Raw genomic sequence first — 21,577 nt, forward strand, 5'->3', positions numbered from 1 at the left:
TGAAAAAAAACTGAACAGTCAGCAGGTTGGATTTACAAAAAAAAAAACAGAAAAGAAAAGCCTCCAATAAGAAAACCATGTCAAAGGTTTTTTTGTTTTTGTTCGTTTTTGTTTTTTTTGTTTTTTTTGGTACATTGGAATAATATCTGACAGCAAACTGACTTACTCACCCTCGCATTTAAAAAGCACATGCAGAACTGTTGCACATCTATGCTTCAGAAACATTAAACACAACAGATGAGTAATTCACTACTTGCGATAATATGATTTGTTTCCAGTTACACTTCATGTTAATAATCAGTAATCAAAATGTATTGATATAACCCTTTTCAAAACAATGTTACAAAGTGCTATTCAACAAAATAAATGCCAACAAAAGAAAATGCTAGATATTAAGGGCTTAGAGGTGAAAGGCCTTGATTTTGACACTCAGATGAAGTTCGTTCAAATCCAAGCAGGGCGATGAATACAAGATTGATTTGATTGGCCGAACCACATCTGTGATCTGGCTTCTGCTGTCCCTTCTGAGAGCTTAAGAAAGCTCTGCAAAGGTGGCGCCAAAAAAAAAAAAAAAAAAGGCAAAGCACTAGCTGGTCTTCCCAGCAAAAGTGATTCACAAATTAATGGTGGCATTAATTCTCCCTTCAAGTGCTGTACGACCGATTTGAGTGGATGATGCTGATTAATAACCAGCATGAATGCAAAGGCTTGTGGATTGGATGAATAATAATAATGTATCCCGATTGTCCAATGTTTCCTATATTGCAGCCACTATTGCCTTTATTGTCGATCATAAATTCTTTTCTTCTTCAAGCCCGAGCCTGATTTGACAAAGCTCACCCACAACTTTTTCCACAAGCCAAGTGATTCTCTCTGATTAAAAAAACTGACCTTACTAAAATCAACCGTTTGACCCTTTTCCCGTATAATGAAGTTATAGTGTCCCTTCATTTTCTTTGTCTATAATGTTTATAAAGCACTCTGTACAATTGTTTTGAAATGTTATACGTGTATACATACTTATTATCATTATCATTGTCATCATTATTACAAAGTGAACAAAACACATTTTTATCTCAGATTATTTGTAAAATGTTTTCCTTATTAAAAACTTTTAGCTTTAAGAAATGCCTCTTCTATACAATGAAATTCAAGAGACTGTAGTTCTGGCTTTACACTGTGTGCCGAAGGAAAATGTTTCCAATGAAAGGATTCAGATTGTGTTTTCATAGCGATTGATTGGCTTTTGAGCTCGTTTGGCTTTAAGAAGATGGCTGTGCTATAATGGATTTTAAAAGAAATCATGTGTTAGTGAAAATACTTTTGCACTGACAATATGTTACTAAATGATTTCCTCAGAATCAAATAGTAATATACAGTCGGTCTTTGCTTGGGCCTGACATCTGAGGCTCAAAATGGCAAATGATTGAACAACATGCTTGTTGCTTTCTCACCATGACTGGCTATTGTGCTTGTAAAAGCCTTTTTATACATTTCTTGTGCAGCTACTAAAGTGAGAAGCAAATATGCCACTTGTAGCAGGAAAAATGATCACTCCACCTTCATCATCAGTGTTTTACACATCTTTCATTAATTAAAGAAATTTATTAGGTTCAGTATTGCCGTGATTGAGGCATTGGCTTATATATCAGTCAACAAGTGCAGATGTTTTGCCACATGTTAGTCCTCACCTTAAACTGATTGTCAAGTTCTGATACAGGCAAAGTTTGATTATGTGCAAAGGTTTTTGCTGGGGTTTTTTTTTTTTATTTATTTTTATTTTTTATTTTTTTGGGGGGGATTTTCTCTACAATGTTGTGGAATGAATTCTCCAGTAGCTCTGGATCCACTGCAGAGCTTCGCTTTATTGGGGGTTTTGTAGAGGGTTGACTCAATCTTCTTACACTCGAATGACCATCATGAGCTCTGCTCACTTTGGAATTGGCAGTCAGGATCCTGGGTGGCCACCATAGCCCTGGCTGATAGACTGAAGGGAGAGAAAACAGGTGGAATTACTATTTATCTCCACTTATAGCTCAAGGAGGACGCAAGTTTCAAGGAATAGTTCAACATTTCGGATTAAAGGCGTTTTAATTTTCTTGCTGAGAGCTGGAGGGGGAGTTGACCATCACTCTCAAATCTCTGGGATGGAGAGCCAGAAGGCTAGGCTAGCTTAGCCCAGAGACTGGAAACAGGAGAACAGCTAGTGTGACGCTGTCTGAAGACAAATTGTGATTTTAAAGGGGTTTGTGACATTGGAGCCATTTCCAGATAACCAGCAGAGACCTCAGGAATCATTGCTCCTGGTCCAGAGCATAAGCCCACCAAAAAAAACTGTTGAATTGTCATTTTTGTCCGGGTTAAATATGTAAAGTGTTACTCAATGCAGAGGTGCTGTTTGTCAAATTTGTTATCTCTATTCCAAGTCTTGGTGCTATAGCTGATTCTAGCGTTAATATATTTACACATGAGACTGGTATTAGTCTCGTTTAACTTTCCTCGATGAAATTCATTTTGAAAAAATGCCAAAAATGTTGACATATTCTTGAAAATTTCTGGTTTCTGTCTTTGGGAAAGAACTGTTCATGGTATGGTAATTAGCAGAAATCTCCCACTCTGAAGGAATAGCATTTCTCAACACTTAATGTATTCTTCTTGAGCTCCAAGCACTGCAACAGTCAACACGATGAGTGCGTGACTTTGAGCAAGAGAGGACAGCTGATCCATCTTTGCCAACATTTAACTCCTTTACTACACAAGAATTTTAGTTCCAGTTTGGGTTTATCTTTATCACACACTGATTTGTTTAAGAAGTCTCACTCTCACAGCGGGACTCATTTGGACTGATCGGCAGATTTATTATTTTTTTTTATTTGCCCCTGATACTGAGGGCAGCTAAGAACAAGACAGGTTTATTCAGAGTTTAATGACACACACGCCTAAAGGTAACTATGGCAACTAGACCCCTCCCTTAACCATCCAAACTAAATGTCTCACTGTAAAACCAAGACTTCACTCTCAGGGAAGCCTTCATACTTGTGGGGACTGAACAAAAATTTTACAGCAATGGTTTTTTTCTGAAATTTGTCCACACAGCCATAGACAGAAATGTACACACACACACATAAACACAGCCTCTTCACCTGCGTCACAATCCAGCCCACATAGTGCATTCATAAAGCTGAGCTTTGAAGCATTACTGTGATGCTGCTGATGACTCACAGTCAAGGTTTTCCTAGTGACGAATGTATTCTGTTACAATAATAACCTTTTTGTGTGGCATTGCCTCACAATTCAGACTCAGTGCTGAAAACTTGCTATTCCTTCATAGAATCAACCTAGATTAACCTCTGTACATAGATTTAAGCTCCATCCAGCTCTCAAAAATGGTGTTTTCCACTCTGCCCTCACACGCGTGCAGGAAAATGGTGAAATGTTATTTCAGGTGTGACATAAATGTGTTTTTTGAAAAGATGGGAAGCATGAAAGCTGCAAGCTTTTCCCCTGCACTGGCTTTGGCAAATGCTCTGGATATGATGTAAGAATGATGCAAACTGTTTTAGGACATGACTGGTTTAGCGAATAGGGATGATAAAAGATGTAGACACAGGCACAAACCTGGTCTGTGAGGAATCGAGGCTTAATATCAGGAATGGCACCCCCTCTCAGCTCATCTTCCACAGCTATAAGTCTGACAACAGGGAAATAGAAACAAACATACCGGTTGAGAAAAATAGAATTATGAAGCCGGTGTTCTTCAAAGTTACTGTAGGTTTATGTGGCCATATGATGATATTAAGGTCTTGAAGAATTTTTGCTATCCTCTGAGCATCTTGAAGCCGATTCTCAACTTCCTTTGGCACAGTTTAGACGGTTCAAACTCCGCTGTTCGGATACACAACTTGTGAAAACTTGTCTGTGTGTGCAGGATGTCGTAAATTTTGTGGAAAAAGGAGCATAAGCATGAATAGCTCAAGTAAACTGTGGCTGTGGTGAGATGTGAGCTGTAAAGCTGCGGTTGCACAAAACCTTTGTCTTCAGCAAATCTTACATGGTGCAGTGATCATTTCATTGAGCAGGGGTTTTGCTTTCGCTTCCTTTCCTTTAAGTACAGACTGGCTTGGTTTGTGCTTTTGTGCTGTTTATGCTTTTTGTTAAGTTTAGTTAAGATGCTTAAATGAGCTAGATTTAAATAAAGAGTTCAACACTTTAGGATATAATTATATTTTCAGATATCCTGTGACGTTTTTTTTTTTTAAACTGCTGGTATGGTATGGAGTAATGTATTGATGTGCAGGTTCTTTGTTGGTTCATGGTGTAAGAGAAATCGCATCACTTCCATCCAAACATAAAAAATTCTGAAGTACATTTCCAGATAATTTGCTATAGATAATGCAAGTTAATACCCAGGTACTGAGATTATTACAGCCGAGGTACATCAGGATCAACAACTGGTGGTGATATTATGCAAGCCAGGTAACATTAAACCATCAGAGAGGAAGAAGTTACAACAAGATGATGTCATTAAAGGGGAAAATGTGATGAAAATATGATATAAATGTTACATTCATATATTTCCATTACCTCTTCAGTGGAGGAGAATTTTGATTGACATTTAAGCTATTTGCTTCATGTGTTTGCATTTTTTGCCACTACCCGTTGTTGCCGTATGCAGTTATTGATAAGTCGCCCTTATAGAGTAAAACCTTTCAATGATATTTCATATCTCACAGCTGAAGCCAGGTGGTGACTACCTTAGCTTAGCACGAAGACTATCACAAGGTCGCGAAGCTGATTTTTTTATGTCGCTCGTATAGCTGTTTCCCGCTGCGTTCAGGCTTTACACCCCGTTAAGTGTCTCATGAGACTGATGCGTAATTTTTCATCTAACTCTCAGCAAGAGCCCAAATAAGTGTATTGGCCCAATTGGCACTATTTCTTTAAAAGTCTGATTCATACAAACACCATGCAGGTTGTAATGAAGAGGAAAATGTTTCTGCTGAGCTGTTATGCAACAGAATGAAAACATTTCTTGCGGTAGAAAATTAGTAAAGCTGTTCACAACTTTTGACCATCTTTACTTTGGATGAATTTCCCCTGTTGTTACTTACATGTATTGCTTCTTCGTAGTCGTTAAACATGTGCAATTACAGCAGACTCCATAAGTCGCTACACTTTCAGGCAGCAGGAAAGATTGTTGTTATACCGTGAACTGTTACTGTCTGACCAAGTCGCATGAAAGTGAGATGCAGAAACAGGCTGTAGAGTAAATGCGCCACTTCTGTTTTATCACATTTGACTTTACAGCTGAATGTAATCATGATGTAGAGAATACATTTATAGAAAATACACCCTGATTTCTCCCAGCTCGAGGTGAACCTTTATACAAATCACCTGCTAATGATGCCTTTGATTTGAGAGTCCTTCTCCAGTTGCTGCTGCTTCAGGCGGCGCTCGCTGTCCTCCAAGCGACTCTGATACTGCTGTAGGATCTTGTTTGTCTGCTGCTCCTGTGTCAAAAGTCTCTGCTCATACTCCTCAAGCTTCCTGTGAGACATTTTCAGCCGTTCTTTCAATGAATGTATCTCTTCTTCATATTCTCTCACCTGAAATATAAAGGAAATGAAATGACTTCAGGTTATTTGTGTTTTGCAGTCAGTAGTGGTTCTGAATGATAACAGATTTTTTTACAGACACCACAGATGGTACATATCTCTTTCTGCTGAGAAGCAAGTGCAGACGAAGCTTCAGTAGATTTGTGCTTGACTTTTCAATGTAACAAGCAATAGCCAGAGTGTGAGAGATCATGGAAAATGGCCTACAGCAATCACTATTAATGAAATCTCTTCATGTATGATTCTATTGACGTTCCCAACGAATGAACCACTCAAAATACTGTCACCTCAGTGACACCAGATATTGTTTTTTTTTTTTACTTCTGAAATGAACATATTTTCAAAATGAGTCTCAAATTACTGTAGCCACGTAGCACAGGAAGCGAGTGAGTGTACTTGGTGGAATAAAATAAATGTACTGACCCTTTCCAACCGTGACTCATCCATGCTCTTGGAGTACTCTTTCAGCTGACCCTCACGGTCCGGCCGCAAGCTCTCGATGTCAGCAGAGAGATGTGGCATGTTGGACACCCAGGCAACCGTCCGCTCATTGAGGGCTGGGGTGCTTAATGTCGACTGAGAACCCTGAAATCACAGAGCAGGTTAGCTGTGTGGTTAAATTTATTGCTTAATACTTAGGAGTGTCCTAAAAATGGAAGTGAAATGAGAGTTTATGAAACAGAAATATTATTTTAACATCTTTAAAATTGGAGCATCTCTTGAAATAATTTAAAGTTAGACTTACCTGTTTATTGACAACTGGCTTGAGCAGATGCTGCTGTGGAGGTTGCAGCTGGGACTGAGGCTTTTTGGTGCTTCTTGTTGGAGTGTCTGTGGACTCTTCTGCAGCTGCCGGTGGGCCTTGGTTCTCTTTGGCGGAGCTTGTCTGGTATGGGAGCCCAGGAGCTGGGCTGTCGGTCACTGAAAGCTGTGTCTCCTGTTGTTGCTGCTGCGTCTGTTGTTGTTGTTGTTGTTGTTGCTGCTGCTGATGCTGCTGTTGCTGTTGTTGTTGTTGTTGTTGTTGTTGTTGTGAGGGCTGTTGAGTTTGGCGTGACTTTGGCTGACTGCCACTGAAATTAGTGTCGGAAGAGTCGAGAAGGAGGTTCCTGCTCTGCGGCCGAACCTTTGGAGGCGTGGCGGTGGCTGGAGTATTAATGGACCGCTGAGACTTGAGATGCTGTGGTGGGGCGATGGACGACTGGCGGACAGGATGAACTGTAGTGGGAGGGGTAGCCAAAGAAGCAGGTGTGCCTGTGCCAGTGGCTGTTTGAGATGTGACTCCCATTAGGTGTTGTTGCTGTAGAGACTCCTTTGAGAAAGACATAAAAAAAAAAAGAAAAAGTAAAAGTAAAGTAAATTGTCAAGAAAATTAAGAACACTTAAATTCATTTAATGAAAGTACTTCCCTAATGACCTTCTTAATTTAATGCACTGAAAACCACAATTTGTAGAGCTGAAAATATCCAGCTCTGTTAACCAGCACCAGGGGACACCAAGATGAATGAACAAAAAAAGTCCCTGCACTTTTTTTTTTTTTTTTTTTTTTTTACCCAGACTGTTCAATTTTGGTCCTCGAAATAATTTAAAAGGTGCTATAGTCATAAAATGCGGGAGTATTCCCACAGTTTATATAAATACATAATTACTATAACTCCAAATTTGAAAGAGTTGGAAATGCAAAACAGAAAAGATTTTTGAGTTTTGTATGAAATATGTGGTGCAGAAAAACTGGATTCTTGTCTTGTTTCACCTCTGCAGTCACAACCAGACCAGTAGGAATAAATGCATGGCTCATTTGGTCTCGATGGTCTATATATCATCACAGATGATGATATATATCATTTGGACCTCGTCTGAGGTTCTGTGTTGCACCCTGCAGGTTCTGCACTGAAATATTAGATTCTAGGTCATTCTATGTTGAAGTTTAATTGTGATACTTGCTGGTTTTTGAGTTGACATCCTTTGTTGAGCCAAAAAGCTTTTTTGTGATCTATCTATCGTTGTTACAGATGTGTGCTGCTAAACAACCGGAGAGAAGACAGGGAACATGTTGTACAAACTAGGATTGCCTGTGCGCATTTATTGCCTAAGATAGAGTGTCTCTATCTTAGAGTTTTAGCACCCCCCGGAGAGGCACAAGGTTAGTATTGTAACTGTGATTGTTGCAAATGTGAGTCTTGATGGTGAAATTACTGCTACATGCTACTGCTGAATCAAATCTCTGTTACCTCTATAGGTTGTTGAAGGTGCTTGATGAATGATCGTTGCATAAAACGTATTTTGCACTAAAACACTAAAACAACAATATGGTGGCTATTAATGTAACTATTATCCAACCCCGACGTTTGATTTCAAACTCATTCTGATATGTGTTGTAAAATTTAATTCATCATTACTGTGCTGAGGATCAGCACAGTAATGATGAGCACAGCACAGGAACACAGTAAGGTTAAATAGTTCATGCTCAAAGGTTGAAAAGATATTTCATTATGCACAGCGTTTGAAAGGCATTTCATTCACCTTAAATAAATGCCATTTTACATAAGGCTAGAAAGTAAAAAAGGATTTCAGTGATATAACCTTCAAACATAACCAAATGTTTTTATTCTTTTAGCCTTCAAGTGTATAATAAATATAATCATTTCATATTGAGAATAAAAGCGTGTTACTGCTCTATTCCACTTTATTTCATTACAAAGGAAAGTAAGTGACACAATATTTCTGACGGATAAGGCCAAGTCACATTTACTTTACTTTACATCAATGTATATAGAACTCTGTGTCCAAGTATATGCTCTCAGGGTTGGATGGATGAATTCATAATCTCATCTCATCTCATCTTCAACCGCTTATCCGGGGCTGGGTCGCAGAGGTAGCAGCTCAAGCAGACGACCCCAAACTTCCCTTTCCCCGGCCACATTGGCCTGACATTGACTGGGGGATCCCAAGGTGCTCCTAGGCCAGAATGGAGATATAATCTCCCCACCTGGCCCCTGGCCTGCCCCGTGGCCTCCTCCCAGCTGGACATGCCAGGAACACCTCCTTTGGGAGTTGTCCCGGTGACATCCTTATCAGATGCCCGAACCACCTCAACTGGCTCCTTTCCACACGAAGGAGCAGCGGCTCTACTTCGAGTCCCTCCCGGCTGGCCGAACTTCTCACCCTATCTCTAAGGGAGACTCCAGCCACCCTCCTGAGGAAACCCATTTCAGCCGCTTGTAACTGCAATCTTGTTCTTTCTGTCATGACCCATCGCTCATGACCATAGGTGAGGGTAGGAACAAAGACTGACCAGTAGATGGAGAGCTTTGCCTTCTGGCTCAGCTCCGTCTTCATCACAACAGTGCGGTATAGCGAACGCAACACCGCCCCTGCTCCTCCGATTCTCTGGCCGATCTCATGCACCATCTTACCCTCACTCGTGAACAAGACCCCGAGATACTTAAACTCCTTCACTTGGGGTAAGGACTCATTTCCTACCCGGAGTTCGCATGCCACCGGTTTCCTGCTGAGAACCATGGCCTCCGATTTAGAGGTGCTGATCCTCATCCCAGCCGCTTCACACTTGGCTGCGAACTTGTCCAGTGAGAGCTGGAGGTCACAGACTGATGGAACCAACAGGACCACATCATCCGCAAAAAGCAGCGATGCAACCCCAAGCTCCCCGAATTGCAACCCTCCTCCCCCCGACTACGCCTCAATGAAAATCACAAACAGGATTGGTGACCATGCGCAGCCCTGGCGGAGGCCAACTCCCACCTGAAACAAGTCTGACTTATTGCCGAGATTAGATGGCCCTCAACAAGGCCCCCCTCACCCCATACGGCCCCCGCAGCACCTCCCACAACATATCCTGAGGAACCCGGTCCAAGTCCAAGGCATACTCCCAGGCCCCCTCCAGGACACGTCCAAGAGTAAAGATCTGGTCCGTTGTTCAAAGACCAGGAAGGAATCCGCATTGCTCCTCTTCAATCAGAGGTTGAGCCAAAAAGCTTTTTTTGTGACCCTCCTTTCCAGCACCTTTCAGTACACTTTCCCAGGGAGGCTGAGGAGTGTGATGCCCCGGTAACTGGCACACATCCTCTGGTCCCCTTTTTTGAACAAGGGAACCACCACCCCGGTTTGCCACTCCTTTGGTGCTGTTCCAGACTTCCACGCAATATTGAAAAGGCATGTCAACCATGACAGCCCCTCAACACCCAGAGCCTTCAACATTTCTGGACGGATCTCATCAACCCCCGGGGCTTTGCCACTGTGGAGTTGTTCAACCACCTCAGTGACCTCCTCCCGGGAGATCGACACTGATCCTCCATCATCCTCCAGCTCTGCCTCCACCCCCAGAGGACGTGCAAGTTGGATTCAGGAGTTTCTCAAAGTCCTCTTTCCACCTGCCGACAACCTCCTCAGTCGAGGTCAACAGTGAACCATCCTTGCTATAAATGGCTTGGATGTTCCCCCACTTTCCCCTCCTGAGATGCCGAACGGTTTTCCAGAAACACCTCCCGAAAGTCCTTCTCCATGCGTTCTCCAAACTCCTCCCACTTTGCTTTGCCTCGGGCCTGTCGGTACCTTGCAACTGCATTGGGAGTCCCCCGGGCTAGCATGTCCCGGAAAGCCTCCTTCTTCAGTCGGACGGCTTCCCTGACCACCGGTGTCCACCACGGTGTCTGAGGGTTACCACCCCTTGAGGCACCTAAAACCTTAAGGCCACAGCTCCCTGTGGCAGCTTCGGCAATAGAAGTTTTGAACATCGTCCACTCAGGTTCAATGTCCCCAATCTCCACAGGGATGCTAGAAAAGCTCTGCTGGAGGTGGGAGTTGAAGGTTTGTCGGACCGAGGCCTCCTCAGTTCACCTGCACTACACGTTTGGGCTTGCCAGGTCTGTCCTGAGTCTTCGCCGGCCACCTAACCCAACTCACCACAGTTGACAGCTCTGCCCCTCTCTTCACCTGAGTGTCCAACACATGCAGCCTCAGATCAGATGACACGATCACAAAATCAATCATTGACCTTTGGCCTAGGGTGCTCTGGTACCAAGTACATTTATGGGCATCCTTATGCATGAACATGGTGTTTGTTATGGACATTCCATGACTAGCACAGAAGTCCAACAACAATCCACCGCTCAGGTTCAGATCAGGAAGGCCGTTCCTCCCAATCACGCCCCTCCAGGTGTCTCCATCATTGGCCACGTGCGCGTTGAAGTCCCCCAAGATCCAGGGAGATCCAGGGTCTCCAAGAAGGCAGAATACTCTGAACTGCTGTTTGGTTCATATGCACAAACAACAGTCAGAGTCCCCCCCCCCCCCCACAACCCTGAGGCATAGGGAGGCGACCCTCTCGTCTACCGGGGAGAACTCCAGCGTAGTGGCAGCCAGAGACTTGTGAGTATCCCCAAACCCGCCTGGTCTCTCACCCCATGAGCAACTCCAGAGAAAAATAGAGTCCAACCCCTCTCCAGGAGTAGGGATCCAGAACCCCGGCTGTGCGTAGAAGTAAGCTCCACCAGATCCAACTGGTAGCTCTGCACCTCCCGCTCCCTCCCTCGCAGTCAGCCTCTGTCGCCCAGGTCTGGGTCATTGAGGCCACCCGCCTTCACTGCAACTGGCAGCTCACCCCATCGGTCATCCCCGCAGGTGGTGGGCCCACGAGGTGAAGACAGTGCCTCAAAATTTTTTTGGGCTATGCCTGGCTGGCGTGCCCGACCACCAGGCGCTCGCTGACGGGCCCTCCTTCCAGGCCTGGCTCCAGAAGGGGGCCCCAGGCTTCCTCTGGGCAGGGTCTCTACTCTCCTTCCTCGGTCTTTCATGGAGTCTTTGAACTACTCTTTGTCTGGCCCCTCACCAATTTGCCCTGGGAGACCCTACCAGGGGCACTTGGCCCCAGACAACACAGCCCCCAGGTTCACAGGGGCACGCAAACTTCCCCACCACGATAAGGGGAATTCATAATGCACCATTAATAAAACAGGAGGCTTTTGTGATGTTTGTTCCATTAAGGCCCACGCAGCAGGACAGGAATAGCTTTAGACAACATGACAGTATTATTAAACACTGTCATTTTTAGACATGCTGTAGTAAACTTATCAGTTCAGCAGCCCATGTCTGCACCATCAAGTTAAAACTAAAACAAGCTGTTAAGATTTCTGCTTCTTCTTAAAATGCTCATATCCTGACTGTCAGAGTAGACTGTAAAAATTTCATGTCTATCCAGGAGATGTAAGTCTGATCTGCAGCATAGTGAGGGTTGAAGGATATCATCACTAACAACACTTTTCTGTCCTTTTTTCCAGCCTTGTTGAAACGGGGACGTTCCGTAAGACAGTCAAGCCCCCTACACAGTTCAGCAGAGGAGGTGGGTGAATGATCAGACACACTACTGTTAGCATAAACTCTTCAGCTCAAGGGAGCGACAGCCTTTGTGATCATATCCCATTTTGTTTGAAATGTTTTTCTGCAACCACATAATCATTCTGAAAACACAAATACAATCTGGGTCTAATGAAATCTAAGGGTTAATCTGTGCATCAGAAATGTTAACACAAAATACAGAAAAAAAGGCTACAAGTATCATTTGCAGTTTGGCTTGGATTTCATTTCAAAGTCTTTTTAACAAAACAGAGAATATTTCATGGCTGAGCCCGTCCCCATCGCAACATTTGGAGATGCAGAAATGATAATAGGGATTGCATGACAGGTTTTTTAAGCCCAGTTATGCTGTGTAACCAGCATTTTCTTCCATTCAGGACCCTGTAAACAAAATGTTATGATCACAACTGATAACTACATTAAGTACAAGTATAGTTATGGCACTTTGTCTAAGCATGTGCTTGTTATGTTATTATAACATTATAAGGGGAAACTGAACGTTGAATGTACAATGACACAGCCTTAACAGTTGCAATCTCTCAGCCTAACTGAACATGTTAGACCAGCTCAGTATCCCCTAGAATTGTATCCATATTGGACAATCCTGTACCTCATGGTTTATGTCCCAAGCCAATAGTCTGTGCCAACACAGAGTGCCGTGTGCCCTTTAGTTAGTGAGGCAGAAAGTAAGGGTGTAGAAGTCAGAGTGCTGAATGAGCATATGCCATGTTTGACAGGAGTCCACGTTCTATAACAGAGCTTGAATTTTGGAAGAAAAAAATAAACACTTTGCCTGGTTAACAGATTGTTTAAAAGCATTGCATTGGTTAAAAAAAAAAAAAACTAAACCAAGCACAGACTCCAGTAATCCATGTTTGTAGATCTGTCAAATATCGACATGATGCCCTCGTCCAAACACAATGAGGGGAGAAGTTTTTCCATAATTAAATTTGTCTGTGCCAAGCAGAACTGAAACCGCTTTGTGCAGCTAATTCCCAACGATATTTATAATGTTTTTCCTGTAATTTGTCACTTTTGGTCCAAATTGTGGTTTTGTATATTTAATAACTGCATTACTTCTTATCCTCAAATTGTATGAAATGACGAGTTGCAGAAGTTTTTTTTTTTTTTTTCAGTGAACTGTAGCATAGAAAATATGCTGTAAGCTCTTAACTGTTTTACTTTGGTTGTCTTCCCTAAAGACCAGATTCCTTTCACATATCTTGCTTTCTAAGTTGATTACGGAGAATATGTTCGTTTTTTGTTTTTTTTTAATCGATTGACTTGTGGACCAAACCAAAAGGTGCCATAAGAGGAAATGCTGCTGCATGTAATTAAATCCATGAAATTGTCCCCATGTGTGAGGATAAGTGAAATATTCCTACCTGCACCTGGAGTGACAGCTGGTGCCAGGCATAGTCATTGCTCTGATTCTGCCGGGTGAAATCATCACTGTAACTGTGTGAGTGGACAATGCTGGGCTGCACCAGGCTGCTCTGTGACCGCAGGGCGGACAAGTCCTCGCTGCGGGAGAATGCGCTGTTGCCAAAGGCCGGTGGATAGTCATGGTGGCCGTTCTCAGGCTCAGGGGCGAGGAGGAGAGGAGGGGGAGGTTGCTGAGACTGAGCTGGGGAGTTCTGGGCGGCCAGATGGAAGAGTGGGTTCTGGAAAGACAGGGGGAAATGCATGGCCGCTGCCGCTTGCTGTTGCTGTTGCGAGATGGATTCGGTGGGCCCCCCGATGTGGCCCATCTGGCTCAGCCTCAAACCAGAGCCTGCTGAGCCCGTCGGCATATGCCCTCCCATACGAAGAGGACCCCCCAGGTTCCCAAAGCTGTGGCCAAGGCCTGCGATGGAGGCTTGAGAGGAGGTGAGCATGTCTCCCACCGAGTTCAGGTTGGAAATGCTGTTCATGCGGGAGTCCTGAAGGTCCATCATAGACACACTTTTATTCACACTGTGTACCTGAGACACACAAGAAAAACATTTGCTATACTTTGTTTGCTTTGTTTATATTTACAAATTGACGATGACAAGAAAATTGTTCTTTTAAAGAGCTTTTAAAATTTACCTGAAAATAGCTTTAAAGTTTATAGTTCTAAATGTGCAGTAAATCTTTTCATAATTCTTGAAACACGTCTATATTACTCTGCAAATTCCTTTAGATAATTTAGTTCAATCCCAAAATTTCTATCCCGTAATCTGTTAAATTTAGTCCTCCAAACGGATCAAAGAGAATTAAGAGTCTAATTCAAGACAATAATACCACAGTCGTATCAGATTCACATCATTTAGAATTTGCATCATTGCTTAGCAATGATATTGCTAAAGGATGTTGGCTGGTTCTTCTGTGTCTACACAGTGGCAGCACTTTCCAATTCCTCCTGAGGGACCCTGAGACATTCCCCAGCTAGACATGCTCAGAGAGCCTCCAAAGGAAGACACCCAGGGGACGTCTTCATCAGGACGCCTCAGGTGACTGCTACCTCCTGACACGAACGAGCAGCAGCTCTACTTTGAGCTCCCTCCAGGATCAGCCTCAGCTGGTTGTTTATGCTATTATTTTAAAAATGCATGCATTTGTCGCTTGGCCATAACTTTGCTCAAGCATTATGATTTGGCAGAAAACAAATAAACTACTGCATGTCTGCTCTACACCGTACCTTTGGATCTGGCTCTGTAATGTCCGAGCTGCTTGTACAGTAGGCAGGGCTGGACCGAGCCAGCGGTGGACGTGTCACATAGAAAACTTCCCTCGACGAGCGAAGGTCTCGCTCTGCATGACGCCTCATGTTGAGATTGGATGACAGGGATTCGACAGCCGATACTCCCGTTGTGGGGGACGGCAGGCGAGAGATGTCTATTGAACTGCAGAGACACAATAGAAACCCACATTAACATTGCAAATATCTTACAGAGCTTTCACACTGAAATATTTTTTTGCGTCTTCCCGTTTGATTTAAAATAATGAAGAATGAATTAAAACTGCACAAACTAATAAATATTTGAGATAAGTCGACAAGAAAATAAAGAGTTTATTCAAATGTTAAACTGGGGCACCTTAGATCCACCTACCTACAACAACATTGGGACATCTGCATTCATTTTACCAATTTATAAACCATAATATACATAATATACAACTGAATCTTAATTGTTTGAAACTGTAGTAGATTTAAGGATTAAAAACCTTCAGCAATTTTTATTTCGTATTTTATATCGTATTTGATGAATCTAAAAAATAATCAACATTAATTGATGAAAATTATTGCTGATTGCAGCCCTGAATAGCACCTGTCTAAGATTTAATGGTATGCTAAACGAGTACGTGTCTTATTATGCAATAGTTGCATAATAAAATGTGAGAGTGCAGTGAGGAGAAGGCAACACTGCGCCCTGTCAGTCACTCGTAGCCTGATACCTCTGATCTACACAGGGTGGTAGGTTTCTTTCTTTGTGTTGGTTTGAATTTCTAGATGTCTCGTCTTTGTCCTCTCACACCTGCTGCACCAGAGCCCCCACCCAGTTATACTATTTTTCCTCCAGATTTGAAATCCACGCAGGACAGAGCAACAACTGTCTTTGATAATACATCTTATTTAAACTTTATACTATTGTCAACTGTGTCTTGACAATCGCAAGTTAATTAAAAATAGAGAGGAAAGAGTTTTAGGCCAAAGAGGAACAGATGGTGCTTAAGAAGCCTGAAGAGCTGGATTAGTTTTAACATTATAGACACTTAACAAGAATTCAATTGCACAAAACAAAACAATGAGGTGTTGCTTATTGTGTATTCTTGTTTTTTTTAAGCTGCTGCCGTTAATTAGACCCATGTGAAATTGGAAACTGGAAGCTCTAATGATGTGCAGGAGGTGCATGTTTGTCAACCGTCCTGTTACATGGTCCCTTGGGGACATACAGGTCTAACTTCATGAGTGAAAAAGGACCAGAAACACCACAAGATACCTGTTTAAGTCACGCATCATAAGGCTTTGGAAGTCGGACGACATTAGACGGTTGAAGGACGGCCGTGAGAAGAGTCTGTCCTTCGGTCGGTCCGGCTGGTGGTTTGTTGGCATGTGGAGCTGCGGGTTTCTCAAGGCGACACTGATGTCATTCAGCAGCCGGGGTAGGGGTCCCAGTTTGAGGATAGCATCCTAAAACATGGAAACATTCTTTAATCCACGTTCTAAACCTTTCAGGGCAGCACAGATAGTTTTATTGAGCATTTCTATTTCAGACATGACTATTACAAAGGTCAAATTCAAGGTTCAGCAGATTATGAATCTAACCCAGAGTGAAAATACACACTTGGAATCATGTTTTTGGATCAGATTCTGTGCTGTGCAAAACTGCTTGTGATAGCATTTAATTTTAAATAACTTTTAAAGGGCCCACTAACACAGCCAGCCTCATGGCACCTGCCTTATCAAGCAGATGTCACCGGTCGACATTTCTGTAAAGGACAAATTTCAACTTGACAATGACATGACAATGACATGGTCTTGGGCTGTTTATCCAGTAAAATAGCAAATGAGCCTTCTGCTAACTCTATGGATTTTAATATGAGGAAAATGCCAAGATTCAGTTTTCAAATATTAACATAGCTAAAAGCAACAATTTCTCCATTTACTACATGGGCAATTTTATTTTGTGTTTAAGGGCAAAAACTTATTTTCATGGACAGGTAGAGAGCATAATATTAAATCAGTATTATCTAGTATTTCAGAGCAGAAAAGGAATACGAAGATAAGGCAAATAAGTTTCAAAAATAATTATGCAGTTAGAACCATAAGAACCATATTGTTTGTTACTAGCCTGGAAGCAAATGTTCTATGCCGAACATGAAACGGAGAAAAAAAGCAATACAAACACATGGTATTGCACATTTGTTAACCTGGGTTCATCAAGGGCTTACCATGAATAAATCCATCATACTGCTACGACAGTGAAAGAAGGAAGGAAGGAAGCAGTACAGCTGAATGTTGAAGAATTAATTCCACCTCTGTTTTTAGAGTTTAAATAATGATCATGGGGTGTGTTAGAAATTAAAGGAACTGAAGCGCACTCTTCTTGTAGAGAATGTGAGAACGTTTAAATGCATTGTATGAAGAGTATCGCTTTATCTACCTTGCTAAGCTGGCCCATGACCTCCCACAGTAAGCTGTGCAGCATGGACAGTTCTCTGCCGAGGTCAATGTAGCCTTCGAACCCTCCAGCGTTTCCTCCTGTGTCCATGTTGGAAATCTCATATAGAAACTGCTGCATGGAGCCCCACTCCATCTCCAGGAACTCATTCATGAAATACATGTATTCCTCCTTGGGTCCAAATCTGTGTGACAGGACAAACAGCTGAATTAATGGATGACTCTAAACCCCGACAGTTAAAATACCTCAGGGTTTAAGTTTAAAGCCCACAATGAATGAGTGAAATGCCATATGTGATAGGAAAGGCGCTGCTTATTACAGCCCAAAGTAAATGACTAACCCAGTTCCTGTTAGCTCTGCTGAACGTTTTGGCATTTTTTGGGGCCATTAACTTTACTGTTCTCATTAACTGTCAACATCTGATGACATACAATGACTCAAAAAGGGTTTTTTTTTTATCCAGTGCTCCTGAATCATACAGTCTAATTTTGAGGAAAAAAAAATAAATGAGGTTTTCATTTCAGCTATCAGAATTGTTTTAATATTCAAAATAAATAAATATATAAATAAATATCAGGAGCAAAAAGCTCTCAGCTCATTGTGGGTAACACTTTATATCCATTAAAACAAAATGCTTCTGTGATGTTGCTCTGTGACACTCATCCCATTTCACACAGGCGTCAATGTCGGCAATTCACGACTGAATCAAACTGATGTCACGTTGAAGCTGGGTTAAGACGGCAGGTGATGACAGAGACTCACTTGCTAAAGCTGGCCAGGTTCTGCATCACCTTGGCTATGAGCGTGAGTGTGCGGGACGTGCGTTCGGCGGGGTACTCCTGCATCAGGTTGAACAGGGAGGGCGACATGATGGCTGGGCACATGAAGCGAAGGAACAGGGAGGAGCTGATGAGGCTGTCAGCGAGATCCTCTCTTCCACGCTCGGCACATCGGGCTCTCCATGATGCAAAAACTTCCTTCAGCTCTCGGGGAAATATGCTGAAAAAAAAGGACATGATTTTATTACCTGCTGTCAAGGTGATGTGCCAGGAAAAAAAAAATAAAAAATACAGCAGCTCATCCAAAGGAAGTTTCCCCCCGAACTGTTTGTGTGGAGGGTTGGCATCAGCTGAACGGACTACATAACAAAAGGCTTTTGCTAAATTATGCAAATGTAAAGAAAAATGGGTATTAACAACTCAAAAAACAAAAATTGACTCCAGGCTGAGGTTTTAGGCAATAGTTAATATCCAGAGACACATGCATGTTAATTTTTTGGGGGGGTACATTCTAAAACTCACCAGAGAGAGTTGATAATCTTGCAGAGTAATAGCTCGCAGCACATGCGGAGGTTGGCTTGGTGGTCAGCAAGGACTGATGGCGGGACACGCATGGGATCCACCTCACAGTTCTCCTCTGACTCGTATAAGGCCCGAATGAAGTCACCTGAAGTTGTAGACATTGTTTATGTTTACAAAATGGCCAGATTGTACATAAAGTTCATCTCTAAACTACTTTCCTAGCTCGACCAAGAACCAGAACGAATATGATGCGTCTTTTACTGAAAAGAACAAGAATATTATAGTAAGAAAAGGACGTGAATAAAGGAGTGCTCAGATGGGATTTATCTCTCTGGGGAAGGTGGAGTTTTTCAATTTGATCTGTGTTGGTCTACAGGTTTTTAATTCCATTGTTGTTATAATTACAGTCAGGTTCTGTTTATGTTGATAAACCTTTGTAGAGCTGAATGTTGAATACTACTGTTGATATTCAGGGGACACATGTGGTTTGTTGTCTGCGTTAATTGATTATGAGAAAAATAATGCTAAAGCCACCACAGGTCAACGCCAATCTAAATACTGGGAAGGAATAAAGATTCTAGTTGACTCAGATTGTAAGAAGAAAATTTATATAAATTGCTGTACTACCATGAAGATATTTTGTTGAAGTATTTCAAAAATGTTGCCACCACAATAAAGTATGGAATTGAGAAAATTTGATAAATATCACAAACACAAGCGTGAATCATAAGCATGATTAATCTAAATGTTTGATTTCATTTGAACTTTCAATCAGCAGAAAATGCAGCCATGTAGTTTTACCTATAGCATCCTTGAGGTATCTGTGACCTATCAGTTTGAGGTACTCTTCCACAGCCTTTGTAGCGAGTGTGTTCTCCCGAAAGATCAAGTGCTCGCGGTCCATGAATCGATCCACCTCACACATGGCCATGTCAGAGAGGAACTCCTGAGAGAGGTTACATCGGCAGTTTAACGGCACGTACAGGAAAAGGAAGGAATATTATTCTGTTTAGGTGCCCCAAAGAACTAAATCCTGTCTCAGCCTTGTGGAAATATATTTTTGTATATTTATATTTGTGGAAATATCACATGCGGTCTGGTGACTTTTGACCTCTTGTTCACCTTTGTCTTCCCCGTGCTTTGAAGGATGTGCACCAGAGCAAACGCCACCTCCTCTTTGCTTTTCACGCTCAACAGCGGCTCGAGAACTGCACACAGTGTTCGGTAGTTGTTGGTAATGTATTCCGCAAATTCCTTGTACAGCTCCATGGGAAGGATATTCATTGTCTGATAGCGAGACTTAACACGCAGGGAGGCGTTGATGACTTTGGCACTTCCCACACCGCCACTTTTGGCCAAAACACTGGACTGTATCACAGGGTACCACTGCTCCACAAACTGCCGGCCCGTGATGCTGGAGATGGGGATGCTGACAAGGCCAAGATACGTGCTTTTTTCCTAGATCACCAATCAAAAAAATATATTTTTTTATTTTATTTATTTAATTCTTTAAACATTTAGGTCTGGATTAAATGCTTCTTCACCCCTTACCCTTACACTTTATTTACCTTGCGTCGTTTTTTGTCAGTTTCCTTGTAGAGGTGCAAGCGAAGGCTACGGATGGTAGGCAAATTGTTAAACTCAAAATGCTCGCCCCAGAAGACCGTGTCGGTTCGGGGTTTGCTGGTGGTGCGTGCGTACAGCATGTCGTCGAGACACAGCTCACAATAGTAGCGTTTTTTAGCCGGAAGGTCTCGAGCTTCAATGATCCACAACTTGAGCACATTGTCCACCCGCCTGCTGTTGTCCTTAAAGTAAAATGAAGAATCCTGTTACTGGATGATAACAGTCCTTATTTACATCCGTCCGTCATGTTACACAATGGAATTTGTAAATAAATAACAAGTTCATATTTTTTTGGAAATTTCAAATGACAAGAAAGAAGAAATCTAATCTATTGTATCTACCTTGTTAGGTTTGACCGCTCTTTGCAGATTTTCAATCCACTTGTCTCTCTCTGAAGCCGATCGACAGGCAAAACATTTTGTCCCTGAACTCGTGGTCACCTTCAGAGAAAGCATACATTTTCACCATAAAAAATACACTAACAAAAATGGGACTTTCATTTTTGTTTAACGTAATTGCTTTTCTAATTAATAAATGAATCCAACTATCACAATTTCCTGCAGTCCATGTTTGCTTTCTTAGTTCAAAAACAATATTGTCAAATCAAAGGTCAATTTGAGAATTGATTTGTTTGAAATATATATATATTTTTTTGTATTTTCATTTATAAAATAATTAAATTGAATGATCATTTCAAATTGTTTTGCCCACTAATTCTTTAAACCGCTGGGTGCTTAATATTCTAGTTGAAAACACTGAATGAAATTAAAACAAATTTGTTAGTTAACTGTGTAAGTATAGCAATAACATAGACATCTCAACACACCTCAAAGCAGTACTCTTGTCCCAAAATGCTGGAGTGGACAGGTTTGATAATGGCCTCTTCGTCCAAAACTAGGTCCAGAGCCTCCGCAGCACTGCTAGGAGAAAGTAGGGACTCATGGGAGTGGGATTCTTTGAAGCTTTGCATCAAGCGAGTCCTGGTGAGAAATGAAGAACAAGAGGAGATTTATTTACGACCCAAATTTATATTGATCTTTTCAAGTCACGGTAACTGAGAAATCATTGAGAGTCACTGTCACGATTTCAGTTTGATTTCTGTGATCTGATCCTTTTATAATGAGTTTATGGAAAAGTTAAGTCTTCCAGATTTCCAGTTCTGGTGTTTGCGAATCATTCTGTTGACTTGGCTCGTGTGACTCATACTGTATGTTGGGAAATTCAGTGTCTCCAATTCTGGTGTTCTGGAAACACACTTCTTTACTACGCAAGAATCTAAAAATGCTGACATACAATGAATGTTTTGGTTTTTTTTTTCCGACTGTGTAAATGCAACAGAACTGTCAGCTCAGAAAAACACAGAATTTGTTACAGCCTGCAGGATTATTGTGATGCAGGAATAAAAACACTCAGAGGATAACGCCTAAACATGGACTAACCTTTAGAGCAGCACAGCTTTATTTAGAGAAAGAAAAATGTTGGTGGAAGTGGAAGCAGAAAGGTGAGTTGAGGCCATTTC

The 21,577-nt window shown here is 42.0% G+C and overlaps 1 protein-coding gene across 6 annotated transcripts in view; it reads right to left on the bottom strand.

Annotated features, from left to right (window-relative positions):
- Positions 1 to 637: 637 nt before the first annotated feature.
- The window catches only part of LOC115050738 (ras/Rap GTPase-activating protein SynGAP-like), a 32,250-nt gene continuing 11,310 nt past the window's right edge, over positions 638 to 21,577 (bottom strand). For 2 of the 6 annotated variants that reach the window (XM_029513769.1, XM_029513763.1), the window contains 16 exons: positions 20,885 to 21,038; positions 20,400 to 20,498; positions 20,001 to 20,261; positions 19,555 to 19,890; positions 19,234 to 19,378; positions 18,433 to 18,577; positions 17,894 to 18,130; positions 17,114 to 17,315; positions 15,950 to 16,140; positions 14,647 to 14,851; positions 13,370 to 13,948; positions 6,361 to 6,924; positions 6,039 to 6,200; positions 5,395 to 5,606; positions 3,619 to 3,691; positions 638 to 1,987 (listed from right to left, as the gene is read on the bottom strand). In XM_029513769.1, the coding sequence (XP_029369629.1) occupies positions 1,949 to 1,987; positions 3,619 to 3,691; positions 5,395 to 5,606; positions 6,039 to 6,200; positions 6,361 to 6,924; positions 13,370 to 13,948; positions 14,647 to 14,851; positions 15,950 to 16,140; positions 17,114 to 17,315; positions 17,894 to 18,130; positions 18,433 to 18,577; positions 19,234 to 19,378; positions 19,555 to 19,890; positions 20,001 to 20,261; positions 20,400 to 20,498; positions 20,885 to 21,038 (3,604 nt within the window). In that variant the 3' untranslated portion in view covers positions 638 to 1,948. Of the gene's footprint in view, positions 1,988 to 3,618; positions 3,692 to 5,338; positions 5,607 to 6,038; positions 6,201 to 6,360; positions 6,925 to 13,369; positions 13,949 to 14,646; positions 14,852 to 15,949; positions 16,141 to 17,113; positions 17,316 to 17,893; positions 18,131 to 18,432; positions 18,578 to 19,233; positions 19,379 to 19,554; positions 19,891 to 20,000; positions 20,262 to 20,399; positions 20,499 to 20,884; positions 21,039 to 21,577 lie in introns of those variants that run through there. The other 4 variants (XM_029513765.1, XM_029513764.1, XM_029513767.1 and 1 more) reach the window with 4 other exon arrangements.

Source organism: Echeneis naucrates, chromosome 11, assembly GCF_900963305.1.
Source record: "Echeneis naucrates chromosome 11, fEcheNa1.1, whole genome shotgun sequence".
Lineage (NCBI taxonomy): Eukaryota > Metazoa > Chordata > Actinopteri > Carangiformes > Echeneidae > Echeneis > Echeneis naucrates.